This window comes from Thalassophryne amazonica, chromosome 12 (assembly GCF_902500255.1).
Source record: "Thalassophryne amazonica chromosome 12, fThaAma1.1, whole genome shotgun sequence".
Classification (NCBI taxonomy): Eukaryota; Metazoa; Chordata; class Actinopteri; order Batrachoidiformes; family Batrachoididae; genus Thalassophryne; species Thalassophryne amazonica.
Window position 1 is genome coordinate 67,581,717 of NC_047114.1, and position 23,602 is coordinate 67,605,318.

General features: G+C 41.8%; 1 protein-coding gene and 1 long non-coding RNA gene across 3 annotated transcripts in view; one reads left to right on the forward strand and one right to left on the reverse strand.

Moving 5' to 3' along the window:
* Nucleotides 1-23,602, reverse strand: part of LOC117521852 (ephrin type-B receptor 1-B) — a 667,735-nt gene that overhangs the window by 291,875 nt on the left and 352,258 nt on the right. For both annotated transcript variants that reach the window (XM_034183208.1, XM_034183207.1), the window contains exon 4: nucleotides 1,337-1,492. In XM_034183208.1, coding sequence (XP_034039099.1) covers nucleotides 1,337-1,492 — 156 coding nt within the window. The remainder of the gene's footprint in view (nucleotides 1-1,336; nucleotides 1,493-23,602) is intronic.
* The window catches only part of LOC117521854, a 29,310-nt gene continuing 28,750 nt past the window's right edge, over nucleotides 23,043-23,602 (forward strand). The window contains exon 1 of the long non-coding RNA XR_004564078.1: nucleotides 23,043-23,053. This is a non-coding gene — a long non-coding RNA (uncharacterized LOC117521854). The remainder of the gene's footprint in view (nucleotides 23,054-23,602) is intronic.

Here is a 23,602-nt window from a genome sequence, read left to right on the forward strand (position 1 = left end):
TTGTTCAAACTGTGCATTTGTGTTTATTGTTAGAACATTTATTTTGTACATTCTGTTCTACAAGACCCAAAACTAACTTTATAAAGTGTCAAAATAATTGTTTATTATAGTTTGCTGTGTGTTTTGAATAAATGTGTGTGAAAATTATTTTCTGCTTTTGTTTTTCCTTTCTTATTTCTGATTGTAAACCTTTATTACACTTATAAAACACCACTATAGCATACGTTTTCTGAAAGTACAGGTTGTCCTGAAAAAAAAAGAGACATACTAGTTGATTGTGGGATACAGGGTGAGCTTTTAACAGCAATAATAAAACATTTATGCCAGGCGAATGAACTGTCCAAAAAATGCCTTGGGACAGCAGAGGGGTAAGTCCAAGTCCAAATTCAGTGACTTGGGACAACTGATGTGTCCATCCCCTGACTTGTCAATGGAAAACATACCTTTAAATTGATGATTTGTAATAAAAGTAGTCCTTATATATACTTTGTTCAATTACTAATGGGCTCTGAAAATGGAAGCGCTGCATATACAAATGGCCGTAATTTCACAGTGGTTAATGCAGCATTTTTATTAAACCCCTCGACAATTTACAATAACATTTTGATGGTTTCGTTTCCTTTCCAATGTAGTGTTGTGCAGAAGCAAAATTACAAATATTACATCACTACCAAGCTACTACTGGACCAGACTGTATGTTCAATGCAAATTTTATTTATGAAGGCAATGCTACACAGCCAGTAAGTGATCAGGAAAGGCGTGTGGTCCATTTCCAAAGCCAATTAACCACGTCTATGTGAATAAATTTGTACTAAATGGATACATAACCACACGGATAATGATCCCAGGTCTGCTGTTGTGAAGAAAGCCTCCAATTATGACTCCCCAATGGCAGCTAAAAGAGAGAGGTAACAAAGTTTTTGGGGTCCGGCATTTCTCTTCTCCTGTAGCATGAGTTGAAGGAAAGCTTAGCATATTTCTCTTGCGTCATATTAAGTCTATGGATGCTGCGAGAGGCCTTATTGGATCGCCAGTGGATAACAGTGGGACAGAATCGAAGCTTCGCAGCATCTGCCTGAGTAATTAGGACTTCAGGGTATGATAACAAACAGAAGGAAAGAGCAACAGCAAGGAAGAAAGACTAAAGAAGCGAGATAACAGAGGGGAAACAGAAAAGGATGTGTTATGATGGAGCCATCACTGTGCTCCAACAATGTGGTTATTATGGCTATGCTGAAAAGACAGCGAGAGCAGTGAATACGTGCTCATTTAGGTGTTAGTACATGCAGGAGTGAGACAGAGCAAAATACGTCTGCGAATGTGGTGGCATACTCACTGGTACAAGGCTCGTCGGGCAGATCTGCGTCACCACGGTAGTAACCGTTGCGGCACATGCAGATGGTGGCAGCTTCTGTTGCGGACCGGCTGTTAGCGGGGCACTGCAGACACAGACCTGGACCCTGGGTTGATTTAAATGTACCTGGAGGGCATGCTGTGAGAATGGGTAAAGAACGCCAGGAAAAGATTGGGAGGGAGAAAAAGAAAAGGAGATGCAGGTAAATTCATCTTCTCAGTTTTGATAAAAAAAAAAAAATATATATATATATATATATATAATATATATATATATATATATATATATATATATATATATATATATCTCAGAAATTAGCAAGCTAATTAGCATACATGTACATGCTATTGTCAGGGTTTGAGTTTGTTTAGTTACCTGTTTTTGTTTCTTTTCTCTGATCTGTTTGTTATTTTTCTTAATTCATTGGTTTTTGTTTGTTTATTCTCTTGTTGGGTTTTTCTGCTTGGGGCTCTCTGTCTCTGTTTCTCTTGTCTGTCTCTTGGTTCATGGTGATGGGTGTTTCCCTCTCTCTGGCTATGCCTTTGTTCTGGTGCTTTCCATAAACACCTGTTCCTGATTTGCTGATCATCACCTGGGGTTATATAAGCTCACTGGGTGTGTTAGCTCTTTGCCAGTTTGTTGTGCCTTGTGCCTTCATTCCAGCTCTGTACCTTCCATAGTCCTGCCTGCCTCCTTGTGTGTTCCTGACCTCCAGCCTGTTGCAACAACCACGCCTTTTTGTCTGATGATTTTTGTACTGCTGTTTGTCTTTGACTGCCTACTCGCGTATCGACCTCTGCAATCCTCACCAGTAAAGCCTTTTAATAACAGAGCTGTTTGTTTGAGCCATGCATTTGTGTCCAGCAATTCCTGACCATCCAGCCTGATAGCTACAAATGCAATTAAAATGTCTCTTATCAAACATACTTATGCGAAAAAATCATGGAATTAGCCCTAAAGTCTAATCAGCTCATTTACCTACGGTGCAAGTATCCAGTGTCAACCAAGAATTTTTTAAATGGGTATCGTGTTACAAATAGAAATCACTTCATCCTCATTTATCTGCAAACATACACATCAAAAACATGACATTTGCCAATTTATTTCATAAAGGTTGTATTTACGAGGTCTATTAGAAAAGAAACGGACCTTTTTATTTTTTCAAAAACTATATGGATTTGAATCACGTGTGATTGTGTCAGACAAGCTTGAACCCTCGTGCGCATGCGTGAGTTTTTCCACGCCTGTCGGTTGCGTCATTCGCCTGTGAGCAGGCTTTGAGTGAGGAGTGGTCCACCCCCTCGGCGAATTTTCATTGTCAGGAAATGGCGGAATGATTTGGGCTTTTTTTCCATCAGAATTTTTTCAGAAAATGTTACAGACTGGCAGCTGGAAACCATTAGAAAATTTATCTGGGTTTCGGTGAAAATTTTACAGGCTTCACAGAGAATAAGGACTGCTACTACAGCTTTAAGGACGCTCAGCACGCCGCGCTCCGTGCCGACGTCGAGAGCCACAAACCACCGGATCATTTCTAAACGGATGGCTCTGTGGATCCGAGACCATCGTGTGCACTTTCTCTGGTTATCACAAGAGCTGGACATGAATCATTTTCCGGCAGATTTCACTTTTAACAAGAGATTTTGTCATGGAAAGCCGAGCGGAGGCTTCGCGCGTCATGACCGATTTGCTGATGGAGCGAGACAAAGGAACACCTCCGTTTTGGTCTCACAGGACGGCTTTGAGATGGCGTTCAGACAGCTGTCGGTGATTTTTCCATCGAGTGATTATCCGAGAAATTGTGGCTGTGCCTGGACATGCCAGAACATGTCCCGCGAGGCTTCATCACGGCGTTGCTGTGCGCCATGCGGCACCGCTGTGACGCGCAAAGCCTCCAATCCTCTTTCCATGACAAAAACTCCTGTAACAGTGGAATGTGCCGTTCATTTCCAAACTGGACGCTGTGTTTTATCCGGGACGTCGTCTGACTAGCACAGGAATTGTGAAAAGATGTGGACATCAGCACTTTTTCAGCACATTGAGACAGACGTGCGGCGGAATTCTGCGCATGGCGCACAGCAACGCCGTGATGAAGCCTCACGGGACATGTTCTGGCATGTCCAGGCACATCCACAATTTCTCGGATAATCACTCAATGGAAAAACCACCGACAGCTGTCTGAACGCTATCTCAAAGCCGTCCTGTGAGACCAAAATGGAGGTGTTCCTTTGTCTCGCTCCATCAGCAAATCGGTCGTGACGCGCGAAGCCTCCGCTCGGCTTTCCATGACAAAATCTCTTGTTAAAAGTGAAATATGCCGGAAAATGGCTGATGTCCAGCTCTTGTGATAACCAGAGAAAGTGCACACGACGGTCTTGGATCCACAGAGCCAGCCGTTTAGAAATGATCTGGTCGTTTGTGGCTCTTGATGGCGGCATGGAGCGCGGCGCACCGAGCGCCCTTAAAGCCGTCCTTAAAGCTGTCGTAACGGTCCTTGTTCTCTGTGAAGCCCGTAAAATTTTCACCGAAAGCCAGATACATTTTTTGAATGGTTTCCAGCTGCCAGTCTCTAACAGTTTCTGAAAAAATTCTGATGGAAAAAAAGCCCAAATCATTCCGCCATTTCCTGACAATGAAATTCCGCCGAGGGGGCTGGATCACTCTTCACTCAAAGCCTGCTCACAGGCGAATGACGCAACCGACAGGCGTGGAAAAACTCACGCATGCGCAAGAGGGTTCAAGCTTGTCTGACACAATCACACGTGATTCAAATCCATATGGTTTTTGAAAAAATAATAAGGTCGGATACTTTTCTAATAGATCTCGTATAGACATGGTGTAATTATCAAATGTATCCATTCATCATTTATGAGTTACTGTGTTGAGAAAAGAAATCATGTTATTCTCATTAATATGCACATACTCGAGCCCTTGGCAAAATTCAATTGCACCTGCATTAATGGTAAATGTCCATCAGGTGGGGATATTGCTCCATTTCAAGAACTTTGAGTACAGGCTGCTGTGGGACATAAGAACAAGCCTGTTGCTTATAGTAGTAGAGAGATGCACCAAAAATATGTGCAATTGAATCCTCCTTTAATTAATGCATTGTCTACCGTGTATTATTAATGACATTGTGATCACAAGATGAATCACTTCACCCACACTGAGGCGCAAATCATCTTCTTCACTCTCATTAACGTACATGGACTCAATGTTGTTCCTAGTGTTACGCCATTCTCCTTCTCTCCGTACCTCCACCTGCACAAGGTTGTAAAAACATGCTGTCTATTCTCAACACAGATACCAATGTCACCTGTAAGCATCATAGTCCATGGAGACCCCAGGTGGACTCCACCTTCAAGATGTTCATCTCTGTTTCAAACAAATTAGAGACCAAGGCTAATCCTTGTTGTAATCCCATCTCCACCTTGAACCCATCTGTCATTTTTTTCAGCACATTTCACTGCTGTGATGCTGCCCTCATACATATCCTACACCACCCTCATACTTTTCTCTGGTACTCCTGAGTACCTCATGCAATACCACTACTCTTCTCTTGGCACAGTACATAAGCTTTCCTGAAATCCACAAACACACAAGTAACCCCTTCTGGCTTTCTCTGTACTTCTCCATCAGTATTCTCAGAGCAAATACTGCAGCTGTGGTGCTCATTCCCTGCAAGAAACCATATTGTTGCTCAAAGCTCTTCATCGCTCCCATCAGCATCTCATTATTCTTCCCATAACTTCATGCTGTGGCTGATCAACTATATGCCCCTGTAGTTATTTCAGCTCTGCACATTACTCTTACCACATTACACTGTGTGGCAAATTTAATTATTAAAAAACAAAACAAAACAAAACAAAAAAACAGAAGAGCAACAAACACAGAGTCCTTCATTGAAATTAAAATGCAGTCCATCTTGGGTCTTTACTCTCTGTGCCTCTACAAGGGTGAATAGGTAGGTGTTGGATAGGTAAGGGCTTCCTGGGGTCAGTCCAATGCCCTGGGATGCAGGGCCAGCATTCATTACAGGTCTTGTCAGTGCCATGGACAGAGAGAAAAAGACCAGAATCGGTCGACCGAAAATTCACTAGCAGTAAATCAACAGGGAAGCATACAGATTAGTAAAGTGATCACCTGCAGCTAGCCCTGTGCTTCACTAACAGACCCAGAATGTAGATGTATTGAGGCTGACACCTTTTCTGCTGCTAATAATATGAATTAAAAGGAAAGGAAACATAATTTCATGTTACACCGGTATAGTCATATGAGAGCGAGAATAGATGAGTCTTTATTCTGGATTTGAATGTCTGTACATAATCTGACCTTTTTATCTCTGCAGGGCAATCATTCCACAAGACAATTGCATGGTAAAAGAAGGGCCTATGGCCTGCAAACTCATTTTTAACCTTAGAGACACAAAGTAGTCCTGAGAATGCAAAGCATGGGCAATTACGTAGGGTGCATCTAGTTCAGCTAGGCAGAGAGGTGCTACCCATGAATAATTTTATAAATTAGTAGCACAACCTTAAAATCAGACCTCACAGAGACAAATGTTGTTGAGCTTCTTGTCAATATTCTGACAGCAGCAATTTGAACCCATTGGAAACCCCAATGCTGGACTGTATGTAGTAAGCCAGAGAATAGGATACTCTTCTTTACAGCAAGAAGGTCTGGGGTTCAGTTCCACCGGTGTCCAGTTTCTTCCTGTGTGGAGCTTGTATATTCTCCATCATGAATTCATGGGTTTCCTTCCCACCATCAAAAACATGCTTGTTGGAGTCTGCCATTTTCTCTGGCCTTGACAAAAGGAGGGCAAATTTATTTATTTTTTTCATACAGACCACATGATTTATCAAACCAACAGGACGCATCAAACTCTTGCAAGGGTGTGGTGTCTGCAAGAGTTTGACGCAAACTCTCACAAGATCACTAGTCTCTAGGGTAAACATTCATGGACAACAAATGGCTCACTGCTAATGTAAAATGTAGCAAAAAATGTTGTAGTGTGTCCTCAGCTTCACTGTAATTAGGGTGAGGCTGAATGCAGAGGACTACTTTCAGTCTATATATCCATGTAAGTATAATGACAATGCAGGCCCTACTTACGTATGTATAAGGCAACATACTTCAGTTTCATAAACAATTACCCACACAATAACCATCGAGAGCATTCATCAAACTTTAGCATGAAGCAGTAAAAAGAACATCTTCCACTCTTCGGGAAGTCTAGTGGTTAAGCGTTGGGTTTAAGATCAGAGGATCCTTGGTTTAAACCCCAGCAAGACCAGACAATCACTAAGGGCCCTTGGGCAAGGTCCTTAATCCCTGAGTTGCTCCCAGTGTGTAGTGAGTGACTGGCATGTCAGCACCCTGACATCAGTGTGTGTGAGAGGGTGAATGTGAGGCATCATTATAAAGCACTTTGAGCTTCTGATACATAAATGCAGTCCATCCACTCTATTTCTTACTGATTTTCATTCTTCATCTTGAGATATGTAAGGGGTTGTATTAAATCAGATTGGTTTATAACACATTCTACTTGCTTGTCAACATATTTCCACCTGCATCCTTTATCACCCTAACCTGCTGCACATCCTTTCCAGCTCAGCCCGTCTGTGTGCCTTTAAAAAAATGCCCCAAAAATATAATAAAATAATCAGCTAATCTGTTTCCCAGAGGGAAACTATACCTATACTACCATATACTGTTATTAAATTATCATTGTTATATGAAGTTGCCCCCCTCCCCCCATGCACACTCCCACCCATGGTGAAATGATGTCTTCCATACTATGTCTTTCCAGCCAGGCAGATCCATCCACACATCTTGACACAAGTCATATGTCTGTCACAGCCAGGTGAAACATGGATGTCCCCTTGTCCTTTTCCAGTTGCTGGTGTAACTGTAAAAGGCCAAGTATGGAAAAAGATTATAGAACAAAAACAAGAAAAAATATCCATAAAATGGAAAAGATCCTTTGGATGTCTGACTGTCTTTGCATTAAAAGCTCAGCGTGTGTCACTCTGCTTCTCCCAGTGACAAACACACTCCTTCTGCTCTCTTCTGCCTCACACTTACAGTATTATTGAGTGCACAGTCATGATAATTCCTGATGATAATAAGTATTAGTGTGCATTAGAGCACAACTGATATGGATTTGTTGGAAGGCCAGTACAATCCTGATATTAGCGAGTAAATATTTTACAACAGCAATAAATCTGCTGATATACACATTGAAAATGTCATTGATTCCTAGCATTTTATGATCAAACCCTTATGACAAAGAAATGTAATTAAGGCTTGATGTTTTACATTTTAAAAATGAACTTTGTTATAAATGACTATAAATACAACAAATAACCAACCAATGTACATCACACTGCCTTCACTCGGATTGGCAGTCACCATGTCGGACTAGCTGCAGGTGACCACTCTGTAAATGAATGGCAGCTGCTCGCTTTGCCTCTGTCTCTTGTACCTAATGTGACCAAAGGGTGATGGGGTTACCAGCCATGCTTTCAAACATTGTAAACAATGCCCTCTCCTGTACAAAATATGTAATGACAATCACCTTAGTATTTATTTTGTTCTTCTTGTTGCTTAATGCTGACAAATTATACTGTTTATTGTCTTTCTGATCCCTGATTCTGTTTTTTTTTTTTTTTTTTTTTTTTTGTATTTCTCTCTCTGTTTGAGGTGCAGCTCCATCCAGAGATGGGTGTCATGTCTGTTTCTGAAACCATCCTGTCCTGTGCACTGGCAACATTCCCTGTATATTCATTTTGTGAATTGTTTTGTAATTTGTGTCAGTAGCATGGCCCAAGCAGAGGATCACCCCTTTGAGTCTGGTCTGCTTGAGGTTTCTTCCTCAGAGGGAGTTTTCATTAACCACTGTCGCCTGTGTGCTTGCTCTGGGGGTTGGTAAGGTTAGACCTTACTTGTGTGAAGCGCCTTGAGGCAACTTTGTTGTGATTTGGTGCTATATAAATGAAATCAAAATAAAAAAAAAAATACACCATTTTCAACAGCCAGAGTACTTTCCTGCATGGTTTATTACTCTGCAGTAATAATAATAATAACTTCAATTCAATCTAACTTAATTTATTTAGTTTATATAGTGCCAAATCAAAACAAAGTTGCCTCAAGGTGCTTCACAGAAGTAAGGTCTATCCTTAGCAACCTCTAGAGCAAGCACACAGGCGACAGTGGAAAAGAAAGGAATAATAATGATAATAATAATAAATATATTTATATAGCATATTCCATAAATTAAAGCACTGATCAACATAAACTTCACAATTAAAAGTCGATACAACAATGTACATAAAACAAAATTTTTAAAAATGCGGTAAAATAAAAGTTTTCATATATATTTCATATAAAATATATAATGCCGATAGCAATTTGTTTGTGGAAAGTCTCATACCAATAAGCAAGAAAGCAAGTAACTATACTTAATTTTTAATACAATCAAATGCTGATTTTTTTTTTTGTATTATTTTATTTTTTAATCAGAGATGACAGTAAATGGCAACTGGTGGTATTGTAGTTAATTCTACAGGATCATACACATACACATGCTGCGCAGTGTGAGCCGGTGCACGACTCCTCCAAGCAACAGTCGACAAAGTGTGTAGTGACCCTAAATTCAAAAGGTTGTGGTGGAGGACAGATTTTTGTGGCTGATATCACTATAGCAAAGTCCAGGCAATAACCTCATCCATTTACTTTCCTATCCCAAAAGAATACACAGCTGAGGGTTCTCTGTGCGCTATCCAGAAGGATTTACCGACTATAATAACCATGATAAATATCTAATATTTTAGCTGGCTTACTGATGGGGTGGGAAGCTGTGGCACTGCTGCTCTCCAGAGAGAGAGAGGGTTCATAAATTTAATGGGATCTTACAGTTTCTCCACCTGCCTCTATTTGCCTGAGTGTGCTGTATATGGCTGTCAGGGCTTGAGTGTCGCTGAAAAATGAGATGAAGGTTCAATTTATGCAATCTGCTGTGGCTGTATGAGCAGTGGAGAATAGCACTCAGCTAAATTAGAAGTTTAAGCACTGTGCTCTTCATCATAAACACAGTCACAATAAACATGCACATACCATTTGGGCATTTTGGATAATTAAAGAAGACTTTACCTTTTTACAGTTTTATAGTCATATTTAAAAATTCTTAGCAATCAACACTCTGAGCGGTCTACTCATATTTTACTATTGCGGCATGTGCAAGAAATGTTTTCCACAAATCTGTCTGAATGAGAGTGAAAGTGGCAATATTTAACTTTCCAACTGCATAGTAAGCTATTGTATTTTATGGAGGCCAAAAGAGACCAAATTAGGTTAAAACAAGAGCAATCAGATTTCTGATGACCGCCGATATGTAATTATACAGAGCAAGCCGCAAAACATAATATACATTGCTTCTTATCACCAATGAATAGGTGAAAGTATGATTCGAGGTGGTGATGGTCTAGTGGTTAAGGTTTGGGCTTGAGACCAGAGGATCTTCGGTTCAAATCCCAGCCTGACCGGAAACTCACAAAGGACCCTTGAGCAAGGTCCTTAATCCCCTAGTTGCTCCCGGTGTGTAGTGGGCGTCTTGCATGGCAGCATGGTGACTGTGAGGCATTGATGTGTAAAGCGCTTTGAGCGATTGATGCAGATGGAAAAGCGCAATATAAATGCAGTCCATTTAGAGGTGTCTGGTATTATGGAAAGGGTCCCTATGGAGGTAAACAAAAATGTAAAGAAACTTTTAACATGACTGATTATCCAGTGAGCTGCTTGTCTTAAGAAAATATCAGAAATATGACAGTCATTACGAGGTGTTTCCTGACACAAATTGTCCTTGGTGTCTCTGGGCAGTGAGTTTGTCTTCCCAACAAACCAACGATAAGGTCATGGTCAACACAACTGGGGCAGAAAAAAAATAAATAAATAAAAAAATTGGCCAACACATTGGTGTAAGTTGGATTACAACCCAGATCGCACGGCGGGTAGGCAATTGAGACATAGTCACACAACCCACTGACCAATTTCAGTGTCATAGCTGTTTGTCTTGCTTGCAGTTCATGATGGAACAATGCTGCTTCAGTTTGCTGAAGGTGCTCATAAAATAAATCTACTCACAGAGCGGAGATCATCTTGTATATTGTCGAATGTGGATCATAATACCCCGTCTTTCATCCATTCTCTCACCTGCACTTGCTGATACTTCTCTGCTTTCTTGTCTCCGTCTCTGTCAAGCCTCTTCATCTGCCACCCCATCGTAATACGCACATGTAGCTACAAAAGCGGCTACAACACAACAACCTCCACATCCCTATTGGATTTGTGCAGACGACTAAAAACCTGGCCTTTTGGGCACCGCAGCACAATCTGTCGTAACTCTCTTCCAAAATTTTTGAACTTTTTTCTAAGCCGATTACCACACGTCTACAAGATAAATGTGTTGGGGTGTGTCGTGGACCTGCTGTGTCATAATTGTGTCAGAGTGTGTTGACGTCAATCATAAAGCATATTGTCGAAGGTGGGTTCGCTATATTATGTCCGCTTTATGGCGTTGGTTTCTACTAAGTCATTACAAGTCACATATGGATAAGCGGCTTGTTCCGATTTTAAGCAAAATAATAAGCCTCTTGTGTGAGGGTGTTTGCGTTACAAATCAATGTCTGAGTGATTTATATTATATTTGTCTTGCGTGAAAGGTCGCTTTTCCATCTGAATCTGAAGCTCAAAGGGCTTTACAATGATGCTTCACATTTGCCCATTCACACAGTGATGTCAGATTGCTGCCAAACAAAGTGCTCAGTACAAACTGGGAGCAACTCAAGGATTAAGGACATTGACTAAGAGCCCTTAGTGATTATGTGGTTTGGCTGGGGTTTGAACTGAGGGTCCTCTAGTCTTAAACCCAACACGTAACCACTAGATCATCACCTCCCTAAAATAAACCATCCATGTGTGGCAGTTACATGATAAAACTTAAAGCCCAGGATGAAAATTCGGGAAAATACCTCTAAGTTTTTACTGAGTTCACTGATTAGACAGAAGTTTTTCTTCCAATATCTATGCAGCAAAAGGTAGTTAATTTAAAACGCTAATAATCAGAAGCTCTCTCTGTGGGTTAAAGAGTGAAGAACGCAGAACACTGGCTACTTCAGAAAACCCTTCCTTTTTTTTCTTTTTTGTTTCAACAAGCCTTTAAGATTTAATCAAAAAATTGTATGCTTCATTAAAAAAAAAGGAATGCGAGGCTTGGTTTGGAAGAGTCGACTTTACAGTGCTGTAAAATGAAAAAAGGGAAGCTTCCTGCTTTTACGATTCCTCCATTCTCTGTTTTCATCTGGTGCCTCTGATGGGCTGTTAGTGAAAGACAGAGAGAGATAAAGAAAGAAGGGGTGGACTGGCAGAAGCACAAACAGTTTTTGCTGCCCCAAACATAGACTGATCTCCTGTCTCAGTCACACTAGAGGCTAACGGACGGATGTCAGGTCAAGCAGAAGGGCAGGTAAATGAAAAAAAGAAAAGCACACGTGACTGGTGGAAAGCTGCAAACTGCACACAAAAGTAAGCAAACAGAAGTGAAGCGGATCACAGCTGCAGTGCACGAAAATATTCCCGTGAGGAAAAAGCGTTGCAATACTGCGGAGGAACAGCGTTGTTATCCAACTGCAGAAGTGTGTGCGTTCAAGCTGCACTGGGTTTCTTGGAGAATTCTCCAACAGAGTGCACGAGGTTCTGCTTTAATGAGGAGTCCGATAAAAAAGGAAATTTTGAGTTTGAGGCGCTCGAGCTCCTTCTATTACAGGAACACTGAGGCACTTAAAAAGCCTCCCCAGCCATATGGAGAAGCGCACACCAGCTGCACAGCCGCTTTATAAAGCAATAACGTCCAAAGATATCGGAGATTACAAGGTGATAAAACACAGATCAGAAATTCATTTGCAGCGGGAGAGTGGGGAGGACTTAGACGTATCATCATTGCTGCAGGTTTGGCACGCTCACGTACACACAGGCAAGCTTCGAGGCCGCCGCCACGGCTGTCGTGATAAAAAGAGATGAAAATGCTTGTTCAGCGCATGTTTAATGGAGAGCGAGAAGAACCTACGTGTCAGACGTGGCGCATCAGCCATGCGACCTAGCTGTACTAACCTCACTGAAGGATGTATAACTACCAGAAACACTCAAATGCTGGCATCACTGTCCAAATTAATTAATGAATTTTTTAGTCGATTGATAGAAAATTTATCACCAACCAGCACAAACACTGTGACAGCCAATTTGGGGTTTAAATGACTTTTCTTGAATTTAATTTTGCTCAACTTAAACTTTTTCTTCAAAAACACGAGGAACCAGTCGTATCTTTCTGAACTCTTCTGCATGAAACTCCAGTGTGTCAATGTTTACAATATGCTTGGGTGATAACAGGTGAAGTTGCTCATAAACTTTAAGTTTCTTAAATATTTATTACGGCCACTCTTCAAACTTCAGTTATCTTTATAATTTTATTACTGGTAAATTTTAGAATTGATTTAGATGAGATATACTCATTATCTCACTGGAATATATGACAATTATCTGGGAAGTGTTATGTGTCGACGCAGATTGAGGAGCGAACCTGCGTCAGACAGGACCCAGCACTAAAAATAACCAGAAAGCGGTTCCTTCAACAAAAAACAATTTATTTTTCACCTGTGCCTAAATAAATTATACAAAAAACCCCAACCCAATGTCCTTCAAGAGGAGTGACTGCTGGCACGCTCTCCAGTGTTCATGGGGAGAGAAGTCCGGTGCTCCTGGACTCACTACCATCAAACAGACACCCCCCAGGTGGACACGACAAACTGACTCTCTGTTGAAGCACAGAAGATGTGAGGTACGTTAGCAGTTATAGCAATTTCTTTCACAAAACACATGCTACCTGAGGAGCAAAGAAAATAAAACAACACCAAAACCTCCAGCCACACCCCCCAACACACAACAGTACCCCCCCATCAACGGGAAGCCCCCCGGCGACCGACCAGACCAGGACCGAGAACAGCACCTCTCTCCAGGGTCCATACCAGGAAGCAGACAGCACCACGCTCCCGAGGTCCACCACAGACAACAGGACAGGCACCGCAGCTGGAAGGCCAGCTGGAGTCAACAAAAGCCCCAAAACAAACCCCAACAATCCAACACACAAAAAAAACACAAAACCCACCCAACAACCTCCCCAGGGGACCGTCCCATCAAACCCCGGGAAGAAAAAAAATCATCCCAAACACCAAAACCCAACATAGTCCCACAAACACAATATAAACAGAAATACACGAAAGAAAAATAACAAACAACCCTCCCAGAATGACCCGCAAAGACCAACCCCCCCCAGAAGGCCTTCATCGCCCGTTCCAGGAGGAACAGCCAGAACCAAGATCCCACACAGGTCCCCAGGTGTACATAGAGTAAAACGGCACCCCCCAGGGGACCGTACCATCAACCCCAGGAGGCGCCCCCCCCACAACCCCAGAACCCCAGACCCAGGCACACTCGGCCAGTTAGCCCCAAGCCGATTCCCCCCCAGAGGACCGTCCCATCAACCCTGGAGGCGGAACCCGGAAGGAAACAAAACAAAAGCAAAAATCAACCCCCGGAGGACTACCAAAAACAACCCCGGGGGTGGTAAAACGACTCTAAACCCCGTTACCCTCCCCGGCACCCCGAAAGACCCTAGGTCCCACCCAGAGCCCTTCGGCAGCTCAATAGCAGCGAACCGCTCACAATACTAAGCCGGAGAAGGGAACAGAAAAAAACTAGCCCGGCTCCAACCCCAAGGCGCAGCGGAGAACCGGAAAAACGTCCGGTGCCTCAACTCGACCATACCCCAGCCCCTCGGGAGGGGTGGAACCACCGAAATGGCAAACGGCAACAGATCGGGCCACCCCTCCGACTGAGGTAAGTCCCCGCAGCACCATACCCCGGCAACACCAATGACAAACGGTACAAAGGCACGCCGAGGCTGGAGTGGAACCGGGCCCTAACCAAAACAAAAAAAAAAAACGCCTGTAACACCCCCCCCCCCCCCCCCCCCCCTAGGTGCAGAGGTCTTCCGAGAATACTCAGTGACCAACCTGCACCACCCCACCACCCACAAGACAAACGGTCTTGGGGCAAGTGAGGCCGGGGTTAGGAATGTAGAGAAATAAAAAACAACAAAAGAAAACGACCCAACAAGCCCAAACAGAAAATACCTAAAAACACATAAAAAAGCAATAAGGACAAGAGTCCAGGCGGACATCCAACCGCCGAACAGCCACTCCTCCCCCTCCAGACAAACCTACAAACACCAACCAAAAATAGAAAAAAAAAAGAGAGAAGAAGAAAAAAAAACCAATTACCCGTGCTGGGTTTTTTTTTTGTATATATGTGTATTATATTGCCGGTCCCAGAACACTTGGAGTCACGTCACCATTATTCTTTTTGACGTCTAATAGTCGGGGCAATACAGAAATCTCTGCTCGACCGAGCTGCATGGGCTCGTCGACAGGAGGAGCCAGAGGTCCCGTCGGGGGAGCCTCAGTGGGGCGAAGAAGAGGTGGCCCAGACCTGTGTCGGGGAAAGCCCCGAGACGAAAAACCCCGCTCTGATGGGCGTCCTCTCTCGCGTCCACGCTCCCTCATCCGATCATCCTGACGAATTACCAACGATATTAGCTCATCTAAATCGTTTGGTTCGTCACGGACCGCCAGCTCGTCCTTTAATGACTCATTTAACCCGTCCACAAACACGCCCCGCAAAGCTGCGGCATTCCAACCTGACCGGGCAGAAAAAATCCGAAAGTCCACGGAATACTCCGCCGCACTCCGCCTCCCCTGCCTAAGATTCAGTAACCGTTGAGCAACGGTATTCGTTTTCACTGGATGATCAAAAACCAGTCGGAACTAACAATGGCGAGTCGTTACTCCACAACGCTGTGACCCAAGCTAAGGCGTCACCTCGGAGCAAATTTGTCACATATGAAACACGGCTCCCATCAGAAGAGAAGGAAGCCGGTCGCTGAGCAAAAACCAAAGAACATTGCATCAAAAACGAAGCACAAGCCTCGACATCTCCCGCATAAGGCTCCGGATGACAGATAATCGGTTCGAACACCGAATCCCTGGGTGACGGAGTTATCTGCCCCGGTATCGCTGATGCCACAACTGACGCAGCAGGAAGCGGAACGACTTGCGCTGCAAGCTCCGTAACACGGGCGTCTGTTTGTTTAATTTGATTTGCGAGATACTGTAATTGCTCCCATATTTTCTCCAAGTGTTCTTGGACTTTCTTGGCAAAAGGAACTGCTTCTGCCGCTGGGTCCATTATGGAATGGCCGGGAACTACTGTTATGTGTCGACGCAGATTGAGGAGCAAACCTGCGTCAGACAGGACCCAGCACTAAAAATAACCAGAAAGCGGTTCCTTCAACAAAAAACAATTTATTTTTCACCTGTGCCTAAATAAATTATACAAAAAACCCCAACCCAATGTCCTTCAAGAGGAGTGACTGCTGGCACGCTCTCCAGTGTTCATGGGGAGAGAAGTCCGTTGCTCCTGGACTCACTACCATCAAACAGACACCCCCCAGGTGGACACGACAAACTGACTCTCTGTTGAAGCACAGAAGATGTGAGGTACGTTAGCAGTTATAGCAATTTCTTTCACAAAACACATGCTACCTGAGGAGCAAAGAAAAGAAAACAACACCAAAACCTCCAGCCACACCCCCCAACACACAACAGGAAGTACTTTTTACGCAGGAATTCATCAAGCACGTCGGGCACGTACTAAAACAGAATACTCAGAAACTGGACAGTTGTTTGGCCATTACGAAAGCGTCACACACTCTTTGTTTGAGCACGTGAGATTGTATGAGAGGCCCTCTGTCTGCTCCGTCTGCTCACTTTCACTGATTGCTGTGTGTAATGGCACAGGGCACACTGAAGCCAGCAGCCAGGGGGCTATTCAAACGCGCCAACAAGTAACACATCACTCCTAAAAACAATCCTTGGTTTATCACGTGAGGTAAATCTGCCCTACGATTGGATTTTGGATAACTATGTGACGGTGAACCAATTTCGATTGGACACTCACATTGCTCACATCATCACACAGCTTCTATGAGGAGTACAAAGATGGTGGAAGGCTAGCTCGAAAGTCCGTGGAGTTAACTTTTCAGCAAAAAAAAGTAAGTTTCTATCTCATATCATTAAAAAGTTATTTATAATTTAGTAATTATACTTGGTCTCAGCCGTCGTATATGATGGCGTCAGCCCCAGATGGTTAATGATGTTTTTTTAAACCTGTGCACTTTTTAATTCTTATTTCCCCTATTGCTTTTAATGATGTCTTTTTTATCTGCTTCTTATTGTTTTAGTTTTAAATGATATTTTTTTGTGACTGTTGCACTGTGAGATTTATTGTAAAGTAGCATGTTGCCCGTGCGGATCCACGGGCTCTAGATTGGGTAGTGTTTATAAAATAGGTAGCTGTATTTTTTTGGTTATGGTGGTAATACATTAAGCAAACCTTGTATAATGAGTTGGAATGCTGTGTGAGTCCAGAATGTTTTTAGAACCTCAGACCCCAACAATTTTTAGAGAAATCCAACCTTTTTGTTTCCTGTTAACTATGCAATTTTAAAATGTTACTTTACTCTCTATGTATTTCTAAATTATTGAGGTTCTTGTTATCATACTTGTTATCATTATTTTATTTCTATTTGTATTTTGTCATTTGATTTTTAAATGGACTACAATGGAAATAAGTGGTTTCACTTTCTTGTATTAACCATGATCCATGTATTTTTTAACATATTTACAATTGTATTATGCACTTACAGTGAATTTAAAATCACTTGCGCTTTTAACATAAAGACGACTTAGTTCCCACTGCTGGAATGGCATGAGTCCAGAAATCATCAAAATCATGTCAGCAGGCATGCCTGCTGACATGATTTTAATTTGACAAAGACAGTGACTCAAGACAATAAAACCACTACAGATTTCAGTCATGGTTCCAACTTGACATTTAAGTCAGTCGAGGTAATAGCAAAATCAGACTTATCTAAACTGACTAAACCAGTTGAACTACAAAAACACAATAAATCAAAAAGACTAACACTGTTAAACTAAAGTACAACACAATAGCATTTAAAACCTCAAAATCCCGGACTCCCATGGCGCATTGAAGAATAGTATCTACTGTTTATTTGTTAGATAAAATTGCTAATTTCTCTAAATTTGTCCTATCAACTTTGATGGTATGTGCTCTCTGGGTGATTTAAACTGCTTCAAAACATGTTTAAAACAGTTTTAATACATAGACTATACGAAATGAAATGCTATATTTACTTAATCTAATTATGTAAAAGGGACCTACAAAACACGATTGTTTAAATGTGAAAAGAAAATTCTCACAAATTTTTACAATTCATTTTATATTACATTTCACAGGATTTGAAGATGAATATACAATATTTCTTATTTGAGAAGTGGTATTATATTATGCTGGAGTTCAACAGCTGTAAACCAGTTTTCAAACATGTTAAACTGGTTTTAAACTAGCTACATGTGATTAAAAACATGATTAGAGAGATTACTAAACATCAAATGAAATGGATTTCAGATAGTTGAACAAAGTGAGGAGATTATAAGAAAACGTAATCATAATCTCTTTTCATTTGTGGCATTTTATGCCAATGAATCAATAAACTGTAAAAATAATCACCAGATTAATTAGTAAGGAAAATGATCGCCAGCTGCAGCTCCCAAATCGATGCTACCTCTAGAGTACATTTATGGCACTGATTTACACACTGACACTTGGAACCAGCGCTGACCCCATTAAATGAGATGGCGCACTTACATTTTCCGCCACTTGACTAGCATATGTTCTACAAAACCTGAGATAATTTAATGCCTCTCCTTGGGCAGCCGAAGACGCTGGGATCAGCAGTCCTGATGTGTAGCACGGGGAGATAAGTGACAAGCCTGCAAAAACAAACAGACAGTCGCACGCGTGCAAAGACTCCGCCCGCAGCGCATGGCCCACGACTGTCTCGCTCATAATGCGTACCTTGGAGCGCACTCTCTAATTGACATATAATGTGTGCATGAATCTTAGCATTAAACTCATTAATTAGCTGCTTGGTGATCTGCCACACAGTGGGAGGAAAGGAAGAAACAGAGCTGAGCGCAGAGACGGTGGAGCCTCAGAGGTCTCACTCTGAGGGCAGGCTGTGGTGTGCTCAGCATCCATATGCCTCACAGCGTTTGGAACCTGGCCCAAAAGATCGGAATATTTAGATCGGAGAATTCTCGTGAATCTGAGGGGGAAAAAACAGCCAACAGACTGTCTTTCTTTTCAAAGACAGGAGGGGATAGAAGATTAGATCAACAAGCAATTAGTCTCCCCTGCAGCAAAAGGAACCCACATCTGAACTGGCTGTATGTAAAAGAAAAAACAAAGCATTCTTCTGTTTCTTTTTAAATCGTCCCTCTACAGGATTCCGTCTCCTTCCCTCCTCACCTCTGTTCCCTCCCAACATTTTTTTGTCCATCCCACCGGTGACAGATTGCTCTCGCCCCTTGCCTATTTCTGGCCTTGATTGATGGCTTTGGACCCTTGTTATGGTTGGCTGTCTTTGTCTTGCTCTGCCTCTCAGTCATTCTGAAGACATCAGCTGTGAATCAGCGGCCGCAGCTCATCACGCTGTAGTTGTGATGACCTCGTGTCGCTCTAAGCTGGATCAGGGATGATGAGATGATGATCTCACTGTCAAGTATCCAACAGGTACTGTGTACTTCTCACTGCAGTTTTGTGCTATGCTGCTGCACCGAACAGATTTTTTGGATTACAAATTACAATTTATGAGAAGCGTTTCACCACAAATGGCCAATGAAATGCCAAATGTCCCACCAAGCTGTAGAGATGCTACAATCGCACTCTGGCTGTGTCTCCGTCCAGGGGACGCATCCTTCAAAGGTAAACCAGGTGCATCATTGGCATGACTAGGCTGTCTCTTTTTGAAGGCTTCATGGAATGTAGCTGAAAAATGCAACTTTCTTTCCCTAAAAGTGTATCCATCACAGGCTAAACAATCCCAACAATCATTGCAGATCTTTTTTTCTTTCCAAAGATCACATACGTAGGCAGCTAGAAAGAAGTCAAACTGATAAATATCAGTAAGTATTGAAAAATAATTATTAAACTATGGGCTATGCGCACTACGCCAACTTGTCATGTTCAGCTATTAAGGTTGCTAAGTGACAGGGTGTAGGTTCGGGATTACCTAATGATGCAATTGCAAAATGCTGTGTTGGCCAGACCCTCTCATTTCAGAATGATTGGTTCAGCTTCTGCAGTCTTGGAAGGCCAGATCTTAACAGAACGCTGCCTTTGAAGGATGAGACACTCTGTGTTTGAGTGACGTTTGTCTGTTAGCTTGCCTACTCCTCCTTTTACACAATATCGACCAAATTTGCCATGCGGATGAAGGTGAACCAAGAATTGCAAAAAAAAAAAAAAAAAAAAAAAAAAAAAAGACTTGCTTTTGCAAAGTGAAAGGCCAATATATTAAAAGGTCAATTTTTTGATTTTCACTCTGAGGCACACCAGATTTGGCACACATATGTCTATGGTATGTGGAATGGCATGTGCACAATCAAATTTACCAAAGGTCAGTCACTGGGCACAAAGGATCATATTTTAAATGTTCATTCAAATTTGCATCAAACCTGGATGCATATGGAGGTAGGTTCTAGAATTATCCATGCAAGATCAAATTTACCAAATGTCAATCACTGGGGTCAAGGTCACTGGCAAAGTTTTTCCCTTCAATTTGCAACAAAATTGGCACAAATAATATATGTGGTTTCTGGAATTACCTATTAAGGTTGCTAAGTGACAGGGTGTAGGTTCGGGATTACCTAATGATACAATTGCAAAATGCTGTGTTGGCCAGACCCTCTCATTTCAGAATGATTGGTTCAGCTTCTGCAGTCTTGGAAGGCCAGATCTTAACAGAACGCTGCCTTTGAAGGATGAGACACTCTGTGTTTGAGTGACGTTTGTCTGTTAGCTTGCCTACTCCTCCTTTTACACAATATCGACCAAATTTGCCATGCGGATGAAGGTGAACCAAGAATTGCAAAAAAAAAAAAAAAGACTTGCTTTTGCAAAGTGAAAGGCCAATATATTAAAAGGTCAATTTTTTGGATTTTCACTCTGAGGCACACCAGATTTGGCACACATATGTCTATGGTATGTGGAATGGCATGTGCACAATCAAATTTACCAAAGGTCAGTCACTGGGCACAAAGGATCATATTTTAAATGTTCATTCAAATTTGCATCAAACCTGGATGCATATGGAGGTAGGTTCTAGAATTATCCATGCAAGATCAAATTTACCAAATGTCAATCACTGGGGTCAAGGTCACTGGCAAAGTTTTTCCCTTCAATTTGCAACAAAATTGGCACAAATAATATATGTGGTTTCTGGAATTACCTAGGAGAAGTGAAATTTTGAAAAGGTCAATGATTGGGTCAAGATTACTGGGTCAATGGAGAAAATGTAAATTTTTCACTGAGATATACCAGCCCAGGCTCACGCTTTTTTCTCCACGATACTGTCACAAACTGCATTACATTTCATGATGTGGTCAAGTTTAGGTCATTATGTTTAATTCATTCATTCATTACTTTTAACCCTAACCATAACTCTAAACTTGACCATAACCCCCATGCACCCCAACCCACCACGTCACCCCAAAATTGTGAGACCATGACAAAATAATTTCATAATACCATGTCACAAACTAATAGATTAAATCACTTTTTGTTATGCGATCACAAACTGACATCAGATCAGGTGAGTTATCCACCAATGTTGGCACACATATAAAGGGCAGTTCCAGAATTATTTAGGCAAGGTCATATGTGCCAAAGATCAATTATAGGGGTCAAGATCATTGAGACTAAAGGTCACAATTTAGGTTTTTAACTGCAGCATCCATTGAATTTTGCTGTTGTATCAGAATTTCCCAGCAAGGTCAAATCTGCCAAGGTCATGCCAATCTGTTTGTTTGTTGGCATACTACACCAAGTCCTTTTGCTTAATTCTATGTCATTGAAGGTTAAACTGACACTGTCCATAGAAGGGCAGTTTCAAGGTCAAAAGAACCATTCTGACAAAGCACAAGGTCAAGCAATTTAAGTGTCAATCCTGTATGGATAAAAAGTGGCACACATTGGTGTTGATTCTAGAAATTCCTTCACAACGCAAGCCACAAGTCAATCATTTAGGTGAAGGTCAAAGTCATTGGGGTCAAATGTCAGCTCACTGTAGCCCTTACTGTCTTCATGTCCACAGGTACTATTGTGAGAAAAAAATACAGGGTTTACAATTCAGACAAATTATCATAGCCATATTTTTAAGCACATATGATTCAACAGGACACTCAGAATATTAACATTCAGCTGTAGCCTTGGTGACCACAAGTCCTGGGTGCTGGAAATGATATGAAGTGACAAACAGGCTCACTTCAAGTTATATGTAACTTCAACCACACCTGCTCTGAAATTACATAATCTGTGTGATATGATTACTCCCTGCAACAAGCGTGGGCATATTCAGTAGGTGGCAAGGAGGCCTGTGGTATTTTACAAAAGCAAAACAACGGTGGTTTTGAATTCATCTGATGCATCAAATATAGCTCGCGTCTCTTCACTTTGTACCTTTATAATGTGATGATTAACAAGATACTGGTGTTTATTGCTTTTGGGTTATCATGCAATGAAACTAGAGTAGATAGATTCAATTATCTATTCATTTACCCTCTGCATTTTACAGATGGTATTCCTAAGGCTTTCCAAAACCTAGGAATTACCTTAAGTAATCTTGAGGTATGGCTGTGTGACAAAATAAGCACACTTTGTGAATATAAAGTGTATTGTAAAGCATTTTTTTGACAAATACCTGTTTGAAAAACATTTTATCCTCATTAATATGGAAATACCTAAACAAGTCTAAATATAACACAATGCTAAAATACCCTTGGCCATATGAGCATAACAACAGTAAACAGAATATGACCTATGGACCTCTTAAAATAGGTCGAAGTTAGCCATATTTGAACTTGTCCAAGGTCTGTGTCCCAAGAATGTTCCCTGTGAATTTGAAGACCCTGGCAGTAATAGGACTGGACTTATACTGAGCACAGACAGATGGACAGATGGACGGATGCAAAGCCTTCGCTGTCAGGGTGGGTCCTGGCTCGGGGCGAAGTTATGGGTTTGTACCCTATTGTCGTCTGCCTCCCTTTATTTGATCCTTTTGGTTGCCCTTTTATGATCATTTTCTATTATGTTATCTCTGGTTCTGTTTATTATGTATCTTTGGTGTTTTATTATCTTGTTGTATTCTTTTTGTTTTTGGTATCGTTTCCTGTGATCATTTGTTCCTCATTCCATCATCTGTTTTGCTGTAGGTTCTGGTTTTGTTTCTGTTCTTTCTTTATTTTCTGGCCATTCCATAGTTTTGTTTCTTATTTTCTGCGATGGTTATTAGTTACACTTCGGCCACGTTCTGTTCTAGTTTGGGTTATAACCGGTTCTATGTTATTTCCCATGTTTGCGATGTCATATTCAGATTTGGTTCAAGTTGTGTTTATAGTCTTATTATTCTTGTGCTATTTTTAGGTCTGTCACTCTATTTCCTAGTTTGCCCTTTATTTTGTTCATGTTTCCTTTTGTTGGTCTGTGGGCACGTTATACTTTCACCATTGGTTTTCATTCACTGACTCCTCTTGCTTTTGATCTGCTTTGTTTTCACTCACACACTCTCTCTTGCGTCTTATGCCGTCTCTGTGTTTCACCAGACCACACCTCCTTCCAGAACCCTCTATCATACATGCACCTTGTTACATCGCCTGTTATTTAAGCTCTCTCTTCCCTCACTGCGGTGCCAGCTTGTTGATCTTTGTATCTTCGTTCCAGCCCTGATCTTGTCTCGTTTGCCTCAGTGTTTTTTGACCTTGTTCTGTTTTTCCGGATTTTGCCTTCTGCTGCTGCCTCTGACATCGTATCTCTCCATGCCTTTGACCTCAGCCTGTTCTTGACCACATATTTTTGCCTTGCCCTCATCTGTACCCTTGCTGCGCTGCCTGCCTTTCTGTGTACCGGACCCTGGACTGTTTGTGAGATAAAGTT